Genomic DNA, 19,702 nt, shown 5'->3' on the forward strand with positions numbered 1-19,702 from the left:
CTCCATAAAGAGAAAAAAACTGAGCGAGGGAGTTGACGAGCCCATGAAATGTTCACACCTGGACAGAAGGCTGAGCAATGGAAAAATGCAGAGTATCATTATTTAAATTACAGTAGTATGTGTGCATGGAAACACAAAAATCACACATTAGCATATGCATTTTTTATGCAAAACTAGCCCCTCTGCCATCCCCTTTTTTGGGGGGGGGGGAGATACACCTCCGGCTTTAGGTGATATGTAAGTAGCTACCCTAGAGGGATTTGCAATCTAGAAAACAACGTAAGAGAGACAACAGAAAAGGGGGGAAAAAAGATGGAGGCAAGGGTAAATGAAGAGAATGTGTGATTACTGGAGCTACATCTTCTTTGGATTCAATACGGTACAATGTAAGGATCACAGGACTGTGCCAAAGGCTTCGCAGAAAGTCATCCAATATCCTGCCTCCCCTCCTCCATCAAATAAACACACACACGGAAAGGAGAAGGGAGGTGGTGGTTCCACTTGCCAAGGATGGCCCCAGAAGGGAGAGATTTCATGTTCACTTTGACAAGTTGCAGTTTCATGCGGAAGAGCAATGGGTAGCTGAGAGCTAAACATGATTAACTTGGATAAGGCAGAAAGCACATCTACTGTTTGAAGATAAAGGATGCCTGAAGTATCAGCAGTGATTGGTGCTTGATTACAAACAGGTGCAAGGGGGGCCTGGTATTTTAGTAGATTGAAGTGGGCAGAACAACCATCAAAGCCCCAGATACTATAAGCTGATTGCTGGATGAGTTAAGTGAGGTGTAGCTAACTGGAGTGTTTGAGTGTTCTAACTAACAGGTGCCTTCGCAGATGTGTCCCCTACTGCCGTGGGGTTTGGGCTCACCATGCAGTCATTCGGTGTTAAATCAACACTGCAAGATCCAGCAGTAAGAGATTCCCCCTACTGCACATGCATGGGCATTTACATTTGTGGAGACTGCTAACCTATGTTTCTTCCATTTAACAGATACCGTGAAAATCAGACTAGTTGTGCACTCAATGGCAAAGGTTGCAGGAAGAATTCATTGACTTCACATTTTCATGCAATCCTGCCTAATTTGCAAACTGAAACACAACTGTGCTTCGGAACTTGGACCTTACTGAATTTTGTGATGAAGTTCTTTGACTGAAAAGCAGGCTCAGAAGACATGTATATGAGTAAATATAATGTACAAAACAACATTATATTAGAAGAAAGTGCTTTGGGAAAAGTGTACATTAGGAGAAATTTGCATGCAAATGAATCTTAGATATTTTCTGCAGACTTTTTTTTTAAAAAAAAGTAAAGATAAACAACAACCACCAATCGATGTGGAAATGTGAGGCAAACTGAACTTAAGGTGGTGCTGGGAAGATGAATGGAGAAAAACCAAGTTTGACAGAGTCTTTCATCCCTAGGCCTACATACAGTGTTAAAAACATTATATCGAAAGCAGAGCTTACTCACACTGAGGCAAACAGGAGCATTATGTTACACACTAGCAATAAGAGAAAGCTGGGTTTGGTTTTGTGTATGCTTATATTTAAAAGGCCCTTTTAAAAAAAACCAACCAAAAACCCTCTTTCCACATTTGCTGAAGGCACTGTCAGGCTCTTAACAGCCTGCAAAGACATGCTTGAGAGAGTACCTTGTCTCTCTAATTTGCTCTTCTTAAAAGAAGCAGGAATGGATGGGGGAGGGATGGTGATGGGGAAACATTGCCATGATTCATCTGGCCTGGAGGAATAAATTAAAACCTCATATGTGACAAAGATCTGAGAAGGAACAGATAACTGAGTTATCCCACAGGACGTGTGACAATCCAAGGATGCGATGAGACTGAAAAACTGAACAGCATACTTTATTGTGAGTTATCTATACATATAAGCTGGTTCCCCACATTCTAACACACTCTAGAGCTGCTTGGGGGCCACTTTCCCTTCTGGGGGGGGGAGGACACATGGCAGTGGTGGGTGGGGCAACGGATGCTACTTGTATCCTTGTACTGGAGGTGGCAATCCAGCCCAGCGAAAGAAAGAGGTTGCTATACTCACTTACTGTCCATGGAAACAAGCAGTGGAGGTTGGCACATTAGGGCAAATGGGGGACTGTTCCACCAATCTCATTCTGAGCCAGCCCTCCCTATTCCTCTCCCAAGGCTACAATTCTGAGTGGCTTGTCAATCAAGCAATCCCTCTTCCTAGGAAACTCTGGGCAGTGTAGCTCTCTGGGGGAAACAGAGGCCTCCTAACAACTCTCAGCACCCTTAACCTATTACATTTCCCAGAACTCTTTCCTTTGGTGGGGGGGGGCAAGTGGTATCGTAGCACTTTAAATGTATACTACAGTTGTGGCCAAAGGCTTGCAGGAAAAAAACATGCAGTGTCATTTGGTGGTCTAAATTCCACTGAGAGATCTGCTTGCGTGTTGCCTTAGCAGGGGGAGGAGGAGACTTGCTTATTTTCATTTTCATTTCGCTTCGTTCTATTCTTTTGCTCTCAAGAGAATGCCGGATTGTGTTTTAGGCATTTCATGTATCACACATCAAGTTGAGTTTCTTACACTTGTTATTGCACACTGTGCGAAAACACTTTGGGCAGTTTATTTATTTATTTATTCTCTCTCGCTGCCTCTCGGAGCCAAGGGAAGATGAAATGCTGTTGCTGCTGCTTGGGAGCTAAGCTGAACAAAAAGAAGGCAACCGGAAAGGGAAAAAAAATGATGAAGACGTACAATGCCACTGACAGTTCTGCTGGCGGAAATTATTCCTCCTCCCTTCTGCCTGTTGTGCTGAAGCCCCACTGGGACTTTGACTGGTGAGCTACCTGGAAGGGAATGTGGCTGAGCGGTGAAGCATCTACTTCACTTGCCAAAGGTCCCAGGTTCAATTCCTGGCATCTCCAGGTAGGGTTGATGCATTGGAGGTCATTGCAGGCAATGGTGAGCTAGATGGCTCCATGGTCTGACTCTTCTTCACACAAAACATGGATTAAGTGTGGTGGCCATTGACTTGAATGGCTCTGAAAGAGGATTAAACAAAGTCATGTGGTAAGCCAGTGTGGTGTAGTGGTTAAGAGGGGTAGACTCGTAATCTGGGGATCCGGGTTCATGTCTCCGCTCCTCCACATGCAGCTGCTGGGTGACCTTGGGCTAGTCACACTTCTCTGAAGTCTCTCAGCCCCACTCACCTCACAGAGTGTTTGTTGTGGGGGAGGAAGGGAAAGGAGAATGTTAGCTGCTTTGAGACTCCTTCGGGTAGTGAAAAGCGGGATATCAAATCCAAACTCCTCCTCCTCCTCCTCCTCCTCCTCCTCCTCCTTCCTCTTCATGGCTTTCGACATCTACTAGCCACAAGGACTATGCCATACTTCCATGGTTGGAGTCAGTAATGTTTCTGAATACCAGTTGCTAGAAACTGCAGGAGTGGAGAGAGCTCTTGTGTTCATGTCATATCTGCTGGTTTCCCACAGGCATCGGGGCAGCCCAGGTGAGAACAGGATGCTGAACTAGGAGCATCATCCCCATCATGGTTTTCTGTGGTCCAGGGGTGGGGAAACTGTTGTCCTCCAGATGTTGTTGAACTCCAAACCCCATTGGCTCCAGCCAGGATGAATCTGCATAATCAGCCTCTGCTGCAGTGTAATTCCCTCCGGATCTATTTGTAGGACAGCACTGCAGTGCCATCAGCCTGCTGCCCACAGCTCCAACTGAAGGAGTGGCAAAGTCCAGCCTAATGCAAGCAACTGGAGCCCTCGCCACCTTCTTCCATAGTAACAACAATTCTCCCCAAACATAGTCTCCCCAAATTGACAGATTTTGTCATACCCCAGAAAATAACACGGTTATTCCATAGGGCCATATACTTCAGGACTATTTCTTTTTTTGCCAGTCTGTTATGTGTCATTTTAATTGCCACCCAAAACATGTCTGTGCTATATTACAGGGTGGTGTAGTGGTTAGAGTGCTGGGATGGGACTCAGCCGTCTGTCTGATCTGGAGCCATTCACTGTCACTGAGTATAACCTACATAACATTGGGGTGGGGATGAGAACGGGAGGTTTACCCATTGAAATAATTGAACCAAGTTACTCATGTTCATTAACTCTGAGTATGACTAGCATTGGCTCCTAACCAATGTCTTCCTCTCTGAAATCATTGCATGAAATGAAATGAAATAAATAAATAAATAAATAAATATTATGCTTATGTCATATTTTTAATTCTTTTAAACACCAAATTATTTGATGGGTGAATTGTTTTATTGATTGTTCTGTAAAACTGCTTTGTGACCTTCTGTGGTGAAAAGTGGTCTGTAAATTTTGGAAATATTAAATAAATACATAAATGGTCTCCGCTGGCAAACAATTAGCTTGGCTACATGATTAAGATTCGGTTTTATCATTTCTCCAAAGACTCAAAAGTTATGGCTTCTCTCAAGTGATGAAACCTGCATTCTGCTCCTTACGCTGGATTTCCATATGTAATGGCCAAGCTTTACATTATGGGCACACAACCTACTGCTGGTTATAAGCTCTGAAGAACTTCAGTTCATGGGTGACTTATGGTCTCTCTGATGCCTAACAAAGTGCATAATTTCACTTACACTCAGAAGCTATTTTACAGAAATTGGACCTCTTATTATAAAGTTAATAGAAAAAACACTAGTTGAACTCCATGAGGTATTTTTCCTATTACTGTAATATTACAGAAAGCTATTGGGTGAAAAATGAGTGCTCATATGTTCCAACCATTTCCTAAACGAACCTAAGTGCAATTCTAATAGCAAATGCTGCATGAGGTTATTGAAAGAAAAATGGAAGGGAGGAGGGTGGGTTTTTTTTTTAAGGGTGTCTCATTTTACTGGAGGCAGTCTTGTCATAAAATGCCATCTCATCGGGCAATTATAGAGGCAGGACTCTGGGAAAAATTGCTAGTGCTATTGAGAGGCTCTGGGCTTTCTTGAGGACTTTTTGTGTGTTTGCCTGCACCATAAGAGCAGCACGGACAAAAGTGTTCTGAGAGTGGATGAACAGAGGGTGGTTGTTTTGCAGGACATTCAGGGACAACAGCCACTTCAACTTGTGACAAGAGGTGCACAGTGGTGTTAGGTAATATATGTTTAGTCCACTCTTTTAACTACCTTTTGCATAATTTTGTAGATTCTGCAGCAACAGGAGCCCTCACACAGGACCCAAGCACAACAGCACTCTCCCCTCCTGTAGTTTCAACCAACAGGTATTCAGAAGCAATTACTGCCTCTGACTATAGAGGCACAAAATAGCCATTGTGGCCAGAAGTCGTTGATTGCCTTCTCTTCTGTGAATTTGTTTGATTCTCTTGTAAAGCCATCCAAGTTGGTGGTCATCACTGCCTCCTGTGAGCGAGGGCAGACTCTGGTCTTTCAGATTTCACTGGTGCCCTGCTCAGTTCAGGAAATCATAGTTGTGATGCCCAGAAGTGCCACCTAGGCTAGGTAGGTGCCCAGCTCTGTAGAACCAGTTGCACTGCTCTAAACCCAACTCTGCTGTGAGAGCAAGTTCCATAATGTAACTATGTGCTGTGTGAATAAGTACAGTCATGCCTCATGTTGCAAACGCTGTGGGTTATGTGTTTTTGGGTTGCACTCCATGCCGAATCCAGAAGTACCAGAATAGGTTACTTCTGGGTTTCAGCACTCATGCATGTGCAGAAGCGCTAAATCGTGCTTTGCACATATGCAGAAGCACCGAATCGCGACCCGCCTGTGTGTAGATGTGAAGCTACAGGTTGCGGACGCTGCGGGTTGCAAACGCGCCTCCCACACGGATCGCATTCGCAACCTGAGCGTCCACTGTACTTCCTTTTATCTGATCTGAGTCTGCCAACATTCAGCTAAAAAGATAAAAATTCTCAGACTACTGAGGAGGTGGAAGCGAGGCTATTCATTTAGGTCTATAGATTTATTATATTTTCTGTCTACACAAGAAAAGAAATTGTCTGACTTAAGAGCCTGGAGGTAAGCTTTTCAAACTCTGGAAGGCATTTTTAGCAATGAATGAGTGCCTAGCTGCATACATGCAGACACTTTTGGCTCAAGACTCTCTAGACCTGTGTGTGTGTGTGTGTGTGTGTGTGTGTGTGTGTGGTGCTTTTTGAAACGAGATTGCTGAGTAATCCAACAGCAAGCTTATTGGTCCATGCCTACAATAAAGAGAGTGAAAAATTAATCCCCACGCCATTACGGCAAGGAATGATAGTTCTCAGCTCCCATCACGTTTTGACAGAGAGTGCTCAGCTCTGCTTGATGAAGCCAGCAGCAGAGTATGAAATACATTTCTAGAATTAGTTTCATGACTCATAGCTTATGCTTTCATTGCTCACAGAGGGCTGGTGATTGGCAGCATAAGTAGGGACAACAGAAGTAAGTTACTTCTTGCTCTGCTTAGTTTCTGCAATGCTTGGGAGTTGGGTTGAAGAGCCACTTTGCAAACAGAACTTCAGCAGATCAGTGTCCCCTGTAAATGGTTTTAGGCAGACTCCATCTCTTTACATACATAAATTAAATATCCAGATCTGATTTGTTTCCATTTTCCAAGAAGCTTCCCCTTGACATTTCCGGCATCTTGCAGCTGATAATTGCCAGCTGTGCTACATCAAATCATAGATGCCAAATGATCAAGTTATACTGAATTATTGTTAGTGCTGGTTTTAGTATACCCACTCTCTAAATGAAAATGGTTTTAAAATGATGGTATAAATGTTGTTCCTATTTTGGTGTACATTTTGAAAACTGAATCAGGAAAAAAAAATTGCTCTGAAACACTGATCCAGGAATTCGTTCAATGTACGTGTAATAAATTTGGAATGCTTCCTCAGTGTGAGCATCTCCTCACACAACCATACCAGAGACCACCTCAAACAGCTTCATGGATTTTCTTCAGATCACCAGCCATGAAATAGCATTACTTTTCTCCAGTACATGTACTGGATGAAGTAGACTTTTGCCAACTAAAACTCAAGTCATGCAAGGATTCTTAGTTGCCACAGAACTTTCTCCTTTTTGCTACCATGGATAAATGTAGCTACTCGTTTCTCACCTGGAATCTCTTTAAGAAGTTACCTAGCATCATATCTAAGTGGGGAACTCAGGGCATGGGATGAAATCTAGCCCTCAGAATACTACCCAGGCCATATTCTGCAATGCTCCTGTTTTGCATCCTGTATGTTTTTGCTGAGTCCCTGAACTATGGCATTGCCTTTTGCTTGTCTGGATGAAGAAGAGAGAGCTGTGTGTAGAAACCACCTAGAAATTGGCTCAGGGCCAGGGATGTGGGGGTTCAGGAGAATGCCAAGAACAGTGAATGGGAGAGGGGGGCTGATGTGTCTGGCAAGCTGATACGTTTGTGCAGATCGAACATTTGTAATAGTATGATGTGTGTGTGTGTGTGTGTGTGTGTGTGTGTATAATCTCATACCCATATTTTTAGATAATATGTGTGCCAATTAAATATAGCTATTTAATCAATTAGACATGCTGCAAAACCATAATCAACCATGCTCCTGCCTTTGCAAGAGAAAGATCAACTCACATCATTTCCCGAGAATGAAAGTTGCAGTAATATATTTACATAAATAATTAAAACTCCAGAAGCACAGTAGGTAATAAAAATATATTGCCACAATAAAATATGAAAGCAGAGAGCATTGCTTTAATTAAAAATTACCACTACAGTGCAGTAAACAACTTATTTATACTTAGTGTGAAGCCTTAACTCTTGGAAGTCTCTGGACTTGTTGAGCCCATAGTGGAAAGAAATACCTTGAAGGATCTTTCCATAAAGACATATTACTGAAGCTGGTAAATATGTTTAATTAAGATCTACTGTTAATAATGGATTTCTGAGAATGAGGTTCTTCTTTTAATTTCCCATGGTAGGGAACATTATTAAATTTGGCCTTTAACATCTCTTTGACACACACATACACTAGAATGTTCTGATTAACAATTCTGAGATGGGGAAGAGGCACTCAAAATTAAACTCTTAAATCTGTTATAAAACTGAAAGGAATCCCTGATTAAGAAATCAAAGTTCAGAATTGTGATTTGGAATCTATTAATCATTGGCTTGGCTTAACTGTTGGATAATAAATGGTTTGGGGTCCTGCTTCCCCTGACTTCTAAGAAAAATAACACAACAAATGGAAAACTTACCGGTAACACAATAAATAGAAAACAGTAGAGATGGGGCTGCGTCTAATGGCCAACTTTCAGGTGTACCTTATAAAGATTTGTCATCAATGCTACCAGCTGCAACTAAGACAGGTAACAGCAAGAAAATAGAAAACGTAGGATGGGAGAACATTCACGGAATGGGAAATTTTAATATGGCAATATCCTTTAACTGAAAGATGGACAAAGCAAGCACTAACAAAATTAAAAACGTAAAAGGAAACCCAGTAGAGATGGTGATGTCCTCTGCCCAGAGACATTTCTTCTTCCAAACTAGGGAGAGTTTAATTTTAATCTCACCCAAGCCAATGTTCCTGAGTGTTTGAGTACACTATTTTTCTTGCATTCTGAACATTGCACATATCAGGCTAGCTTATGTTGCTCATTACCAGAAGTCTGGAGAATCTCCTAGTTATTCCCCAAGCAACCTGAAGATGCTCCCTTTGCATTAAATAGCTGTGCAGCTCAGGAATAATGCTTTCCAGGAACATTTTCACCCACAACAGCTAAATAAGTATACAAGCACATGTTTCCATTAGGCTTCTGTTAATAACAGGGAACATTATACAGACAACTGCTGATTTTCAAATTTCAGCAGTCAGTTGTGAAAAGCTAATCCAGTGACAGCAGTCAGAGGACTGGACCAAATCAGCCCATGTGATCCCCACCAAAAAAAGAATTTCAGAAATAGACTGGAAAGAGAAGTTGCTGAATTGCAACTTATTACTGAACTTAAAACCATGGAGAGACCTGGTCTGAATAGAGACACTGGATTCTTATCTCATTATACATGATATAGCTATTTTTAGCCATCTCACCCCTTGCTTTTTCCTGTAAGACCAATTGCAGTCGTTAACAGTCGTCAACAGGTTTTCCACACCTATCAGCCAATCACCCATTCCCACCACCTTTCTGAGTAATACCCCTCCCCACCCTCTCACTATATATAGGGGTCTGGTGACTTCTGTTTCAGTGTATCTGAAGAAGTGTGCATGCATATGAAAGCTCATACCAATAACAAACTTAGTTGGAAGGTTTTTTTTTTTTTTTGGTTTTTTTTTAAATGTTTCATTTTCCAAGTGTTCAGTTCGCACCATTTCCCAAGTCTTGCACAATTAGGCTGTGTGTGTGAGAGAGACTCTGTCAACTTCAGTTCCCCCCAGTTACGGTACTCATTTTTCTTGCTTTAAGTTCAGTTTGCACCATTTTTCACATCAGTTCACAAATTCACCGCCTCAAAAAAGAAAAAAAAAGAAAAGTCACATTTACCAGTGTGATGTGATGTTTTGAATGTTGGCTTTTGACCTGAGAGAACAAGATTTGAATCCGCACTCAGCCATAAAGCTTCATGAGGTTGTTGTGAGGATAAAATGGGGAGGTGGAAACCATGTACACCTACTTGAGCTCCTTGGAGGAAAAGGTAGTCTCAAAATGTAATAAATAAATAAATAGTGCTTTTAATATTCAATTTACATAATGCGTTTTCATGCATTATTTCCACCAATATGTGCATTCTTGTGCACATTTCCCCCTAATGCATGCTGTTTGGGACACAGTTTTGGTGTTGGGTTGGGTCTGGAGAAGCACATTGCAAAATTTTAAATAATGCAAATTTAGAAGGGCTGCTATGCTTGCGTTCACATATTGGTCTGGTGAATTAGTTAGATTTTCATTTTCATTTACTTAACAAAAATGATATACCACTTCATTGTAAGAAAATCTCTAAGTGGCTTACACGATTATATAATAAAACATTAAAAGTTCCCAATAAAAACAGATATTTAAAAACATTCAAAAGGTGATTAAAATCAACATTAGCTGAAATATCCCTCTGTACAACCGTATGATCTTGTGAAGCCACTCAGTTTTCTCAGCCTCTCCCATATTTCCACTGATTCCCCCACCTTCCAAACCCTCCTCGTGAACATCCATGTTCATGTGGAATCTTTGCCTTGCCCCCAGCCTCATGGCTTTGCTTTTCATGTTGTTATTGCTGCTCTTCTTGAGATGTTCAGCCGGAGGAAAGCAAAACTTTCCTAGGGGGAACAGAGAGAAAGTTCCTGGGGCTTGGCAGTGCAAGTGACTGTCTAAGTGATGTCATGAGCTCTGGGAGCCTCTTCCATTTAGGTTCTGTGCCATTGTTATTCAAGATTGCTAACTCCTCTGCAGGAGATGGCCAAGGGGATTTCTGCCATTCTGTCTGGCTAGGTTATGCTATTTTCAAAGCAAACGAGCACACACACCCCAAGAGCCATTAATACCAGCTGTGATTTGCATTTGCAACATAATCATTAAAGGAATTGCCAAAAATCACTGGGCCTGGGAGGAGGGGAGGGGAGCAGTGGAGGGATCTGGTATTCAAGGCAGATTGAGGATAATAGCAGCCCACAGTCTGTCTCACACCTTTGGTCTCTGGAGACAGCATCCCTTCCACTGTGAAAGATCAAACACTGCAAATAATTAATGAGCCTGTTCTTGTCAAAATAGCTCCCTTGGAAATAGTTACACCTGTCAATAACTTGAGCGCCATATTTGCTAATCAAAAAGGCCAACCCCCCCTCCCCCGGCCAGGGAATACAGGCCTTCTTCAATACAAGCTAGGTTTTAAGTGATGCACCTGGGAGGTAGCTGGCGGTGGTGATGGTAGACATATATTGATGCTCTGACACATAATAGAAATTCCTCAGCACTTGTCCATCCATCAGCATCCACCCCTGAGAACAGCAAATGACACCAGGAATCCCTGGAGCAAAGACTAAAACAAAATGAAGTGGGTAAACCTGAATTTAATAAATAAAATTTCCCCAAAAAATAAACAGGGGAGATGACACCTGTTAAGGGCAGAGCTCATAGTTATTTCTGACACAGGTGCATGAAATATTCATACTCTGCTTTAACTAGGTGTTTTAACGACATGGGGAATTGAACCCTCTAATTATCTACCCTAACTTTTCTCACCTAACATTGCAATTTGCAACGCTCATATCTGCTTAAATTCTCATTTGCATTGTTTCCACTTCTGCTTCACTCAAGCCACATGCACCCAAATGACTCCACAACTTGTTTGTATACACCACGAGTACAATGATCAGTAGAAATGTTTTCTTAGCAGAATGAGTTATGTGCTTCTGGGCTGAGCCAACTCTCCGCTCTCTGAGCCAGCACCTTTCAGAGCTTGACTGCTCTTTGGGTAACAGGCCATCTAAGATGAGGATCCAGAGCTCCATCTTCCATCCTGTGGCCATCTGGAGTGAACCTACATAATATGCACTTCATGAAGTGATACATGAAGGGAAGTTCAGCCATCCTTCAAAATTTGCACTTCTCAGGATTTTGGGACACAGTTCTCCAACCAAAACATGTATACAAAAATATGTATATTAGGAGAACGTGTACATAAAGTTACATGTATCTGTGAATATAGCATACAAAATAGCATAATATTAGGAAAAATAGCTCTGTGAAGAATGTTGCTAGATTTGTGTACAGAATGTGTGCATTAAGAGAAATGAACACTCAGGACAATGTGCAATAATTAGAAACAAAGAGAAACCAAAATGGGCTGCTTTATCCATCCATCCCTAGCTTGAGATATTGCTAAGCACTGGAGTTAGCACTGATTCCTCCAGAACAGAAACAGATGGGCAGGAAGAATGTAGCAGCTGTGCATGCTGCCAACTGGAGCCACCCTCATCACATGCACCAATGCTGGAGGAATGCAACAGCTATGGCCTCCAGTTACAAATATAAACCCTGTAAAATGTGAGAGAGTAAGTCCCCATGTCACAGATGACTGCTCCTATATCACTCCCAGAGACATGTAAGAGGTTCCACCCAGGATTGGTGTTCTTGTCATGTATGTATAGCAAAGAAGTGCTGTTGACCCTGTTAAGGAGTTTTGTGGCTTGTGTATCATGCAAGCAATCAAGGAATACCAGGCATGCAGAAGGACATCTCTGGTCCATTTTCAAGAATAATAGAGAGGTGGGTGGAAACAGATATGTGGAAGGGGAATGAGAGAAGGTAGGGATTTTGCAGTGTCAACGCTATAGTTCTGCAGGATTGCTATCTAAAGTGGTTCCAGAATTGTTAAGGCAGAGATTGGATTTCAGAGATGGAAGAATGCTCAAAGAGAAGGAAGCACCAGTCTGGAAGAAGCAAGAGCCCCCAAACAGGTTAGTTAGGAGACATCATGGCAAAAGCTCTGAGTCACCTCCAAGTTCCTTACTTTTGGGGCTTCTGGGAAGCATACGCCACCCCAATTTGCACTTGCTGCAAAAGACAATTCTAGCTGATATTGGTGAAAGACACAACCCCTTGGAGGAAACTTTGTGGGCTGCTTCCTCATGCATTAAAAGCGATGGTGAAGGCCACACCTGTGCAAGCAGAGACTCCAAATGTGCACTGGCAAATGCATGGGGCTGTGGATTGGAGTGGCAATCACCTTCAAAGGTCCACACATCCATCCATGCATTACACGCCATTAACAATGATGCCAGTTGCAGACAGTTTGGATGTCAGCTGGCTATCATAGGATTTGCTGTTTCTATATTCCCAAGCCATCCCTACTCCAAACAGCCAGTCAATTTTAGAGTGAAAAATATATAGTTTCTCTCTCCACGGGGATGTGCAAAAGTGCCGGTAGATGAGAATAATCTGATATATTTGCACATACTGTGGCCGCAGGAGGTTCAGAACAGGAAACCACATTCATATGTCACAAAATAGCATTGTAATTGATTCTCCATCCCTTAAACATGAGACAATGGCAACATTTAATAGTCCACACGCTTCCTTGGAGACGTGGACTACATGTGGAATATCATGTTGATATTATCAGAGACATCATTCTGTAGAATTGATCCTGGGTGGTCTTTCCCCCTTCTAAAAGTAGGTGCTTTGTTTAATGTCAATGCTTCAACTGAAGGACATTTATTTCCCAGTAGCACTGAAAAATTGGGGCAAATAGCTATCATTTCACCAGTGAGTGTGAGAACTAAACATGAATGTCACTCAGCCTATTAAATAAAGGAGGCATTCCCCCACCCCACCCCGTTACCTGCCTTAACTTTTCTGTCCAACATTATTTTGCAGAATAAATTACACATTCACATAATTTAAAGCAAGAGAACTTGAACAGATGCACCAACTTTTATACAGTGGTACCTCTGGTTACATACTTAATTCGTTCCAGAGGTTGATTCTTCACCTGAAACTGTTCTTAACCTGAAGCACCACTTTAGCTAATGGGGCCTCCCACTGCCGCTGCACCGCCAGAGCACAATTTCTGTTCTTATCCTGAAGCAAAGTTCTTAACCTGAAGCATTATTTCTGGTTTAGCGGAGTATGTAACCTGAAGCGTATGTAACCCAAGGTACCACTGTATGTTTCTTTGTGCACCTGAAGCATAGGAGCATCAGGCCTCCCAATACAGTTTCTGAAAATCAACATCCAGATTTTCAAATTGGTCTTTTCAATGTGAACTTTATCCAATTTTCAGTCTTTGTTTCTAAATGATTTGACAGTGCTCAAATCAGGACATGTGTTAGGAGAGGCATCCCAGTAATCAATCAGTCAATCAAATATAAAAGCCATATGGTTGTTAATTTGAAATATTTGAAAACCTCAATATTAGCATTTCATTTTTTAAAAATCAAGTTCATGAGAAATTACTAGTAATAGTAAGCTGGGATTCAGGAATATTCTACTCACCTTATAGTCTGATGTTGCAAGGTGTCTGGATCTGTGGCATTGACCGTTAACACAACACTGCCAATGGGGATATTTTCTTGTTTGGTGATAGTCATTGGGTCTGGGTGGAAAACAGGGGCTTCATTGACATCCAGAACTGTGATCTGAACAGTTGCTGTGGAACTGGTGTCATATGCTATGTCTGGAACTAATGGATCTTCATTTTCTACTTTGATCAGGAGTGTGTGGAAAGCTGAAATCTCACAGTCCAAAGGCTGAAAAGCAAGAACGTAAGATCACAAAAAGAGCCCTGATGGATCAGGCCAAATGCCATCCTAGTCCAACACCCTGTTCTCACAGTGGCCAGCCAGATAGAATGTATCAACCAGGTTTAATAGCCACTGATAGCCTTATTGTCCATAAATTTGCCTAATCTTATCCAAATTAGTGGCCTTTCCTACCTCTTGTGGGAGCGAATTCCATACCTTTACTACGCACTGTAGAATATTGGGTTAAACCATTGCTAGTCTCTCATCAGTGATAAACAGGAAATGTTGCCTCCTTCTCAAACAGATTTCTCCCTTTCTGTGCAACCATGAGGTCTAGAAACTTGCAGACACTCCTTTCAATGTTTCCTATTCTGGATTGATCCTATGTATGAATGCAGAAAGAGCCCTGCTGGATGTGGCCTATCTAGTTTGGCATCCTAGTCTCACAGTGGCCAGCTAGATGCTTATGGGAAGCACACAAGCAGTACCTGAGCACAACAGCACTCTACCCTCCTGCAGTCCCCAACAAATGGTATTCAGAAACACACTGCATCCAACAACACAAGGTCGTTCAAACCAATAAGTTACTTGCAGCTCCTGAATCCTCCTCTGTTAAGTCAAAGAAGGCCCAGAAGAAATCCAGGTTTGCTTCTCATAGTTAAAGATAATTTTAAAGAAGAGGTAGGCAGCTTGCAGACTATGAGCCAAATGTGGCCTGTAGCCAATCACTAGTTCCGTCTTCCATCTATGTGATTCTGTGCTTTTGTTTTTTAAAAAATCCCAGCCAAATTGCTCATAGTTTGCTTCAAGAGGGAGACACAACTGCCTGAAACACGCAGTCTAAACTTCCCACATTTCTCACAGCAATCAATCACTCCCCTCAGAAAATTCCTGCTGGGCATTTCATGGCTAGCTTGGCAAGAAGCATCGTATCATTAGAAATGACCAATGGCAGAGGTGGTGAACCTTTTTCAGCCCCAGGGTCACATTCCCTTCTGGGCAACTTTCTGAAAAGCAGGCTAGTTTCTACACTCACAAGGGTCAGGGACAAATTCCAGCCAAGCAAAAGCACTCAGGGTGTGAAACATGACCACTGAGGGATGTGGCCTGCAGAGATTTCTGAGGGCCTGATAGAGAACTCTGGAGGGCCACAGCTGATTCATAAGCCTAAGCTTCCCCACCTCTGACAACAGAAACCTCTGAAAATTTAAAGCATTTCCAACAAGGGGCAACACAAGGCATTATGTCCATCCTTTAGATGTCTAAGAGGCACAGCTAATCCTTCTGCTCACCTTGACAACTGACAGCATCCCTTCATTGTTCTTGGGGTTCGTATGGATTTCAAAGCTCTGTCCTGGGTTGCCATTGATGATGGTATAAACCGCTCTCCACGCTCCTGTTGCTGGGTCATCCCGATCCTCCACAGTCAGATTGACAATCACGCCCGTGCTGCCTTCCTTCACCGTAGCTTGGAACTCAAAATTAATAAAGAAAGCCATAAATGTTACTACCATCAAACAAATGACCACAGTCGGCACAACAAATTTGTTTAAGGTGTTATTAATTATTCACCACAACCAAAGGGAAAATGTAATCCTTGAGTGAAACTGAAATTTTACAGGCCATAAATAATGCAGTCAGAGAGCGTAAAGTATAAGAAATGGTATTACAATTTCTCTGCTCCGATTCTTGAAAGATTAAAGATAAAGAACCACATGATTGTTGAGACAGGCTTTGAAAACTCTCCAGAATAATAAAAAAGATGAAATCTTTTGTTAACTCCTCTTAATATAAAGAGATTCAATATACAATACATAAAGGTGCTTTGGAATACAATGCTTAGCGAAGGAAATGCATTAAGAATGCTTTTAAGAGCAGAGTGCTTTAAAGGTGATTTTTACTCATCTTGATTATTTTCCCTCTCTACTTGAACCATAACATTTCATTGTCCTTTCCAGTCTGTATGGACGATGGTGTTCTTTGTAATAAAATAACTGGAGGATCTCCCAAAGCTTATTCCCCAAGCTATCCAGTTCCCCTTTAAGTGTTCTTTCCATTTAAAATTTTCCTTGATGGTGACAGCATTGTAACCATTTACAGGCTAGGTGGAAAGACTTTTACATGGTCCAAGTCAGCTTTGAAGTAGCCCAGCATGGAGTCAACTTGACCTGGTTTTGTTCAGTGCCTGTTGCTTATGGACAAAGAGCAAAGGTGCAAAGAGAATCCAAACTGGTGATGAGCAGGTGGCAATGTCCTAATTTTAAGGAAGCTTCATCAACTACTACCCAGGATGGCTAGGTTCCACCTGCACTGTTGGAGCCAGTGTGCCTCTAAGTACCAGTTGCTGGGAATCACAAGAGAAGAGAGTATTGTTGCACTCGGGACCTGCTTGTTGGCTTTCCATAGCCGTCTGGCTGGCCACCGAGAAAGCAGGATAGTGAACTAGATGGGCCTATGGGCTGAACCAGCAGGGTTCTCCTTATGTTCTTCTACTGGTTGCTTGGAAACATAAGTGTGCATGCACACGAAAGCTCATACCAAGAACAAACTCAGTTGGTCTCTAAGGTGCTACTGGAAAGAATTTCCTATTTTGTTTCCTATTTTGTTTTGGAAACATATGTTGGAAGAGTGTTGTTCCACTTGGATCCTGCTTGTGGGCTCCCATAGGTTGGCTGCTGTGAGAACAGGATACTAAGCTAGCAGGGTGTTTGGTCTGATCCAGCTGGGCACTTCTTATGTTCTAATTAGCCAGTGCCACCTACCCAAACATTTTGCTGCATTCCTTTTTGGGTAGGTAACAACACTGCTCAAAGAAGCCATGCAATTTTCTCTCTTATCCATCTCTTTGCACTCATGCATGTGTCTCTGGAGCTCAAACCCACAGGAAACATAGAAAGCTGCCTTTTACCAAGGCCAGGCTGTTTCCTCCTCAAGCCTTGTGTTGCCTACTCTGAGCAGTTGCTCTCTAGGGTATGAAACATAGGGCTTTCACATCACCCACTGCCTGATACTTTTTTAAACTAGAGATGCCAGGGACTATACCTTATGAATGCAATGCAAGGGTCTACTACTGAACTATTATCCCTTCCTCTATCCCCAGGAGCATCTGAGTATGTCCCATTATCAGTTTGAAACGAGGACCTGTGCATTTAGAATCTCTTGTGCACATAGAAACTGGTGGCAGCAGGGGTGCCAACTTACTGGTACATAACATGGAACACACACACAATTTGAATAGGATTTCCTCTCAACTTTTTTTGGGGGAGCAGCCCCCTCACGTATTTTATTGGCAAAGGGGATCTCAGCTCCTAGGAGTTGGCTTCTATGGGTAGCAGTACTGCTTCTCGTGGGAGGCAGTATTGCTTCTGAATACCAGTTCTTGGAAACTGCAGAAGAGAGTGTGCTCTTGGTCTCAGGTCCCTATTTGCAGGTTTCCCACAGGCATCTGGTTGGCCACTGTGAGAATAGGAGGGCCATTGATCCAATTGATCAGGCTAATCTTACATTCTTATAGTGCAGTGCCAAAAATTTTGTTGCATTTCCCCACCAGTTAATGGGAAAAGAAACAGCACCTAAATTTATCAAAGTGTGTAGAAATTCCCATGAATAGGGGGCAGGTTTTTTTATTTTATGTGCTTTTAAGAAGCCCAAGAGGTGTTTGCGAGTGTCCTTCCTTTCTTCAAACCATCTCACCAGTGGTTTGTATTTTGCAGCTTCCTCAGATTTCTGCACTTTAGTTTAAGGTGTCAGGAGGTAGCTCCTCCCATCAGTTTTTTTTTTTTTTTTTAAGATCAGGAATAGCAGATAAACAGGAGAAATTTCAGGGTGTTGGGGAAATGTTTCCTGGGAAGAAAAACACATACACCACGCTTGGACACCTCACAAAAATAACGGAAGCTCAAAACGCTGCATCCCTATAATAAAGGAATTCTCAAATGCCCTGAGAATGAGCCCCCCAAATGCAAGCTGATTTTATAGAGGGGAAAAAAACAAAGTTTTGAAAAACTAGAGGACAGATTTCAGCACACAGCATAACAGAAATACCCACATGGGAGCATTAGATCATACATCACTAACACTGAAAATAACATGAACATAGCAACCCCCTTTAAAGTTGTAAAAAATAGTTAGACTGGGAGAAGTTGTGCTGGTAGCCAAACCTCCAGTGACTGTTAGATATGATTAGATTATGCATTAATTGATTTTCTTCGTCTTTAATATCTACACATCCCTAAAGCACCACAGTCAATTGAGAACAAAATAGATGAGTCCAGATGTGTATTTAAGCTGTTGCCATCAGCATCCATCTAAAAACCATCACTTAGTAATGGCATACCTTGGGCCAAATCCCCAATTGGTTTAAACTGGGTCAGCAGATTTATACTTGTTCACATGCCAGCTGAGACATTCTCCCTGGCAAGTTTCAACTCCTAAAAAGATTTATTCATCTCATTGCAAGCAACTGGCCGCAAGCAGAAACTTCAAATCCTCAAGTGCAACTTAGCATTGATTTACATGTCCAGATCTGCACCTTGAGAACATGGATGGGAAAGACGTCTACTGAGATAGACATGTGCTGAAATTGCCACATGGCTTATCTGTTTACTGCCATTTACATCCCACTTTCCTCCACGTAATGGGAGCCAAGGAATATTGTGTCACACACCTCAGCCTGCATGGGGCAGAGCCCTGTTGGATCAGGCCAAAGCCCATGTAAGTTCAGCATCCTGCTCTCACAGTGGCTAACCAGATGTCTGAAAGGGAAGCCCACAACCCGACCTGAACTCGGCAGCACCCTCCCCACTTGTGATCCCCAGCAACTGGTACTGTATATGGAGGCTTACTGCCTTTGACACTGCAGGTAGAACATAGCCAGCATGGCTAGTAATTTTGTCCTCCGCTAATTTGTCTAACTCCCCCTTTTGAAGCCATTCAACTTGGAGGCCATCACTACAGTATGCGGTAGCAAACTCTATAGTATGACCCCACTCAAACTCAATTTATAGTGTTTTTGTGTGTTTATAAAGGGAGATCTGATCACAGATCTCCTACCATCACAGCTTATTTGCTCCTAAAATTTAATGTGCCACTGCTCATTTCAGTCACTACAGAATGCAGCAGGAAATATGCAGGTGAGGTTGTTCCATGTGGGACCTCTCAGTCAGCTGAAAAGCCGAACTGTTTGAAAATGACCTACTCACTCAAGTCATCTATGCACATAAAACCTTCTTGTAATTGGATAGTCGCTTTGTATCCCATACCAATATTGGGCAAAATACTCAGTAGGAGAATCAGTAACTAGACTCTGTGGCTTTGCCAAAGGTACAGATTTCTATCACAGACTGTGGTGCCAACACAGTTTGAATTAAAGAGCCTCGGAGAGCAGCAAATGTAACGAAAGAGAAAACATGGTCTGGATTGATGAGCATCAAACCCAATGAGTCATTAGGATTCCACCCGCTGGGAGCACCAGTTGAGAATAACCAAATTAAAAGTGCAAGTCGCTTTGCATTAATCTGGGAATCG

General features: G+C 42.3%; 1 protein-coding gene across 1 annotated transcript in view; it reads right to left on the reverse strand.

The window, feature by feature from the left end:
- The window catches only part of CDH13 (cadherin 13), a 587,120-nt gene that overhangs the window by 56,176 nt on the left and 511,242 nt on the right, over window positions 1-19,702 (reverse strand). The window contains 2 exon segments of the mRNA XM_033156828.1: window positions 13,929-14,182; window positions 15,469-15,651. Coding sequence (XP_033012719.1) covers window positions 13,929-14,182; window positions 15,469-15,651 — 437 coding nt within the window.

The sequence above is a fragment of the Lacerta agilis genome, chromosome 8 (genome assembly GCF_009819535.1).
Source record: "Lacerta agilis isolate rLacAgi1 chromosome 8, rLacAgi1.pri, whole genome shotgun sequence".
NCBI classification, from domain to species: domain Eukaryota; kingdom Metazoa; phylum Chordata; class Lepidosauria; order Squamata; family Lacertidae; genus Lacerta; species Lacerta agilis.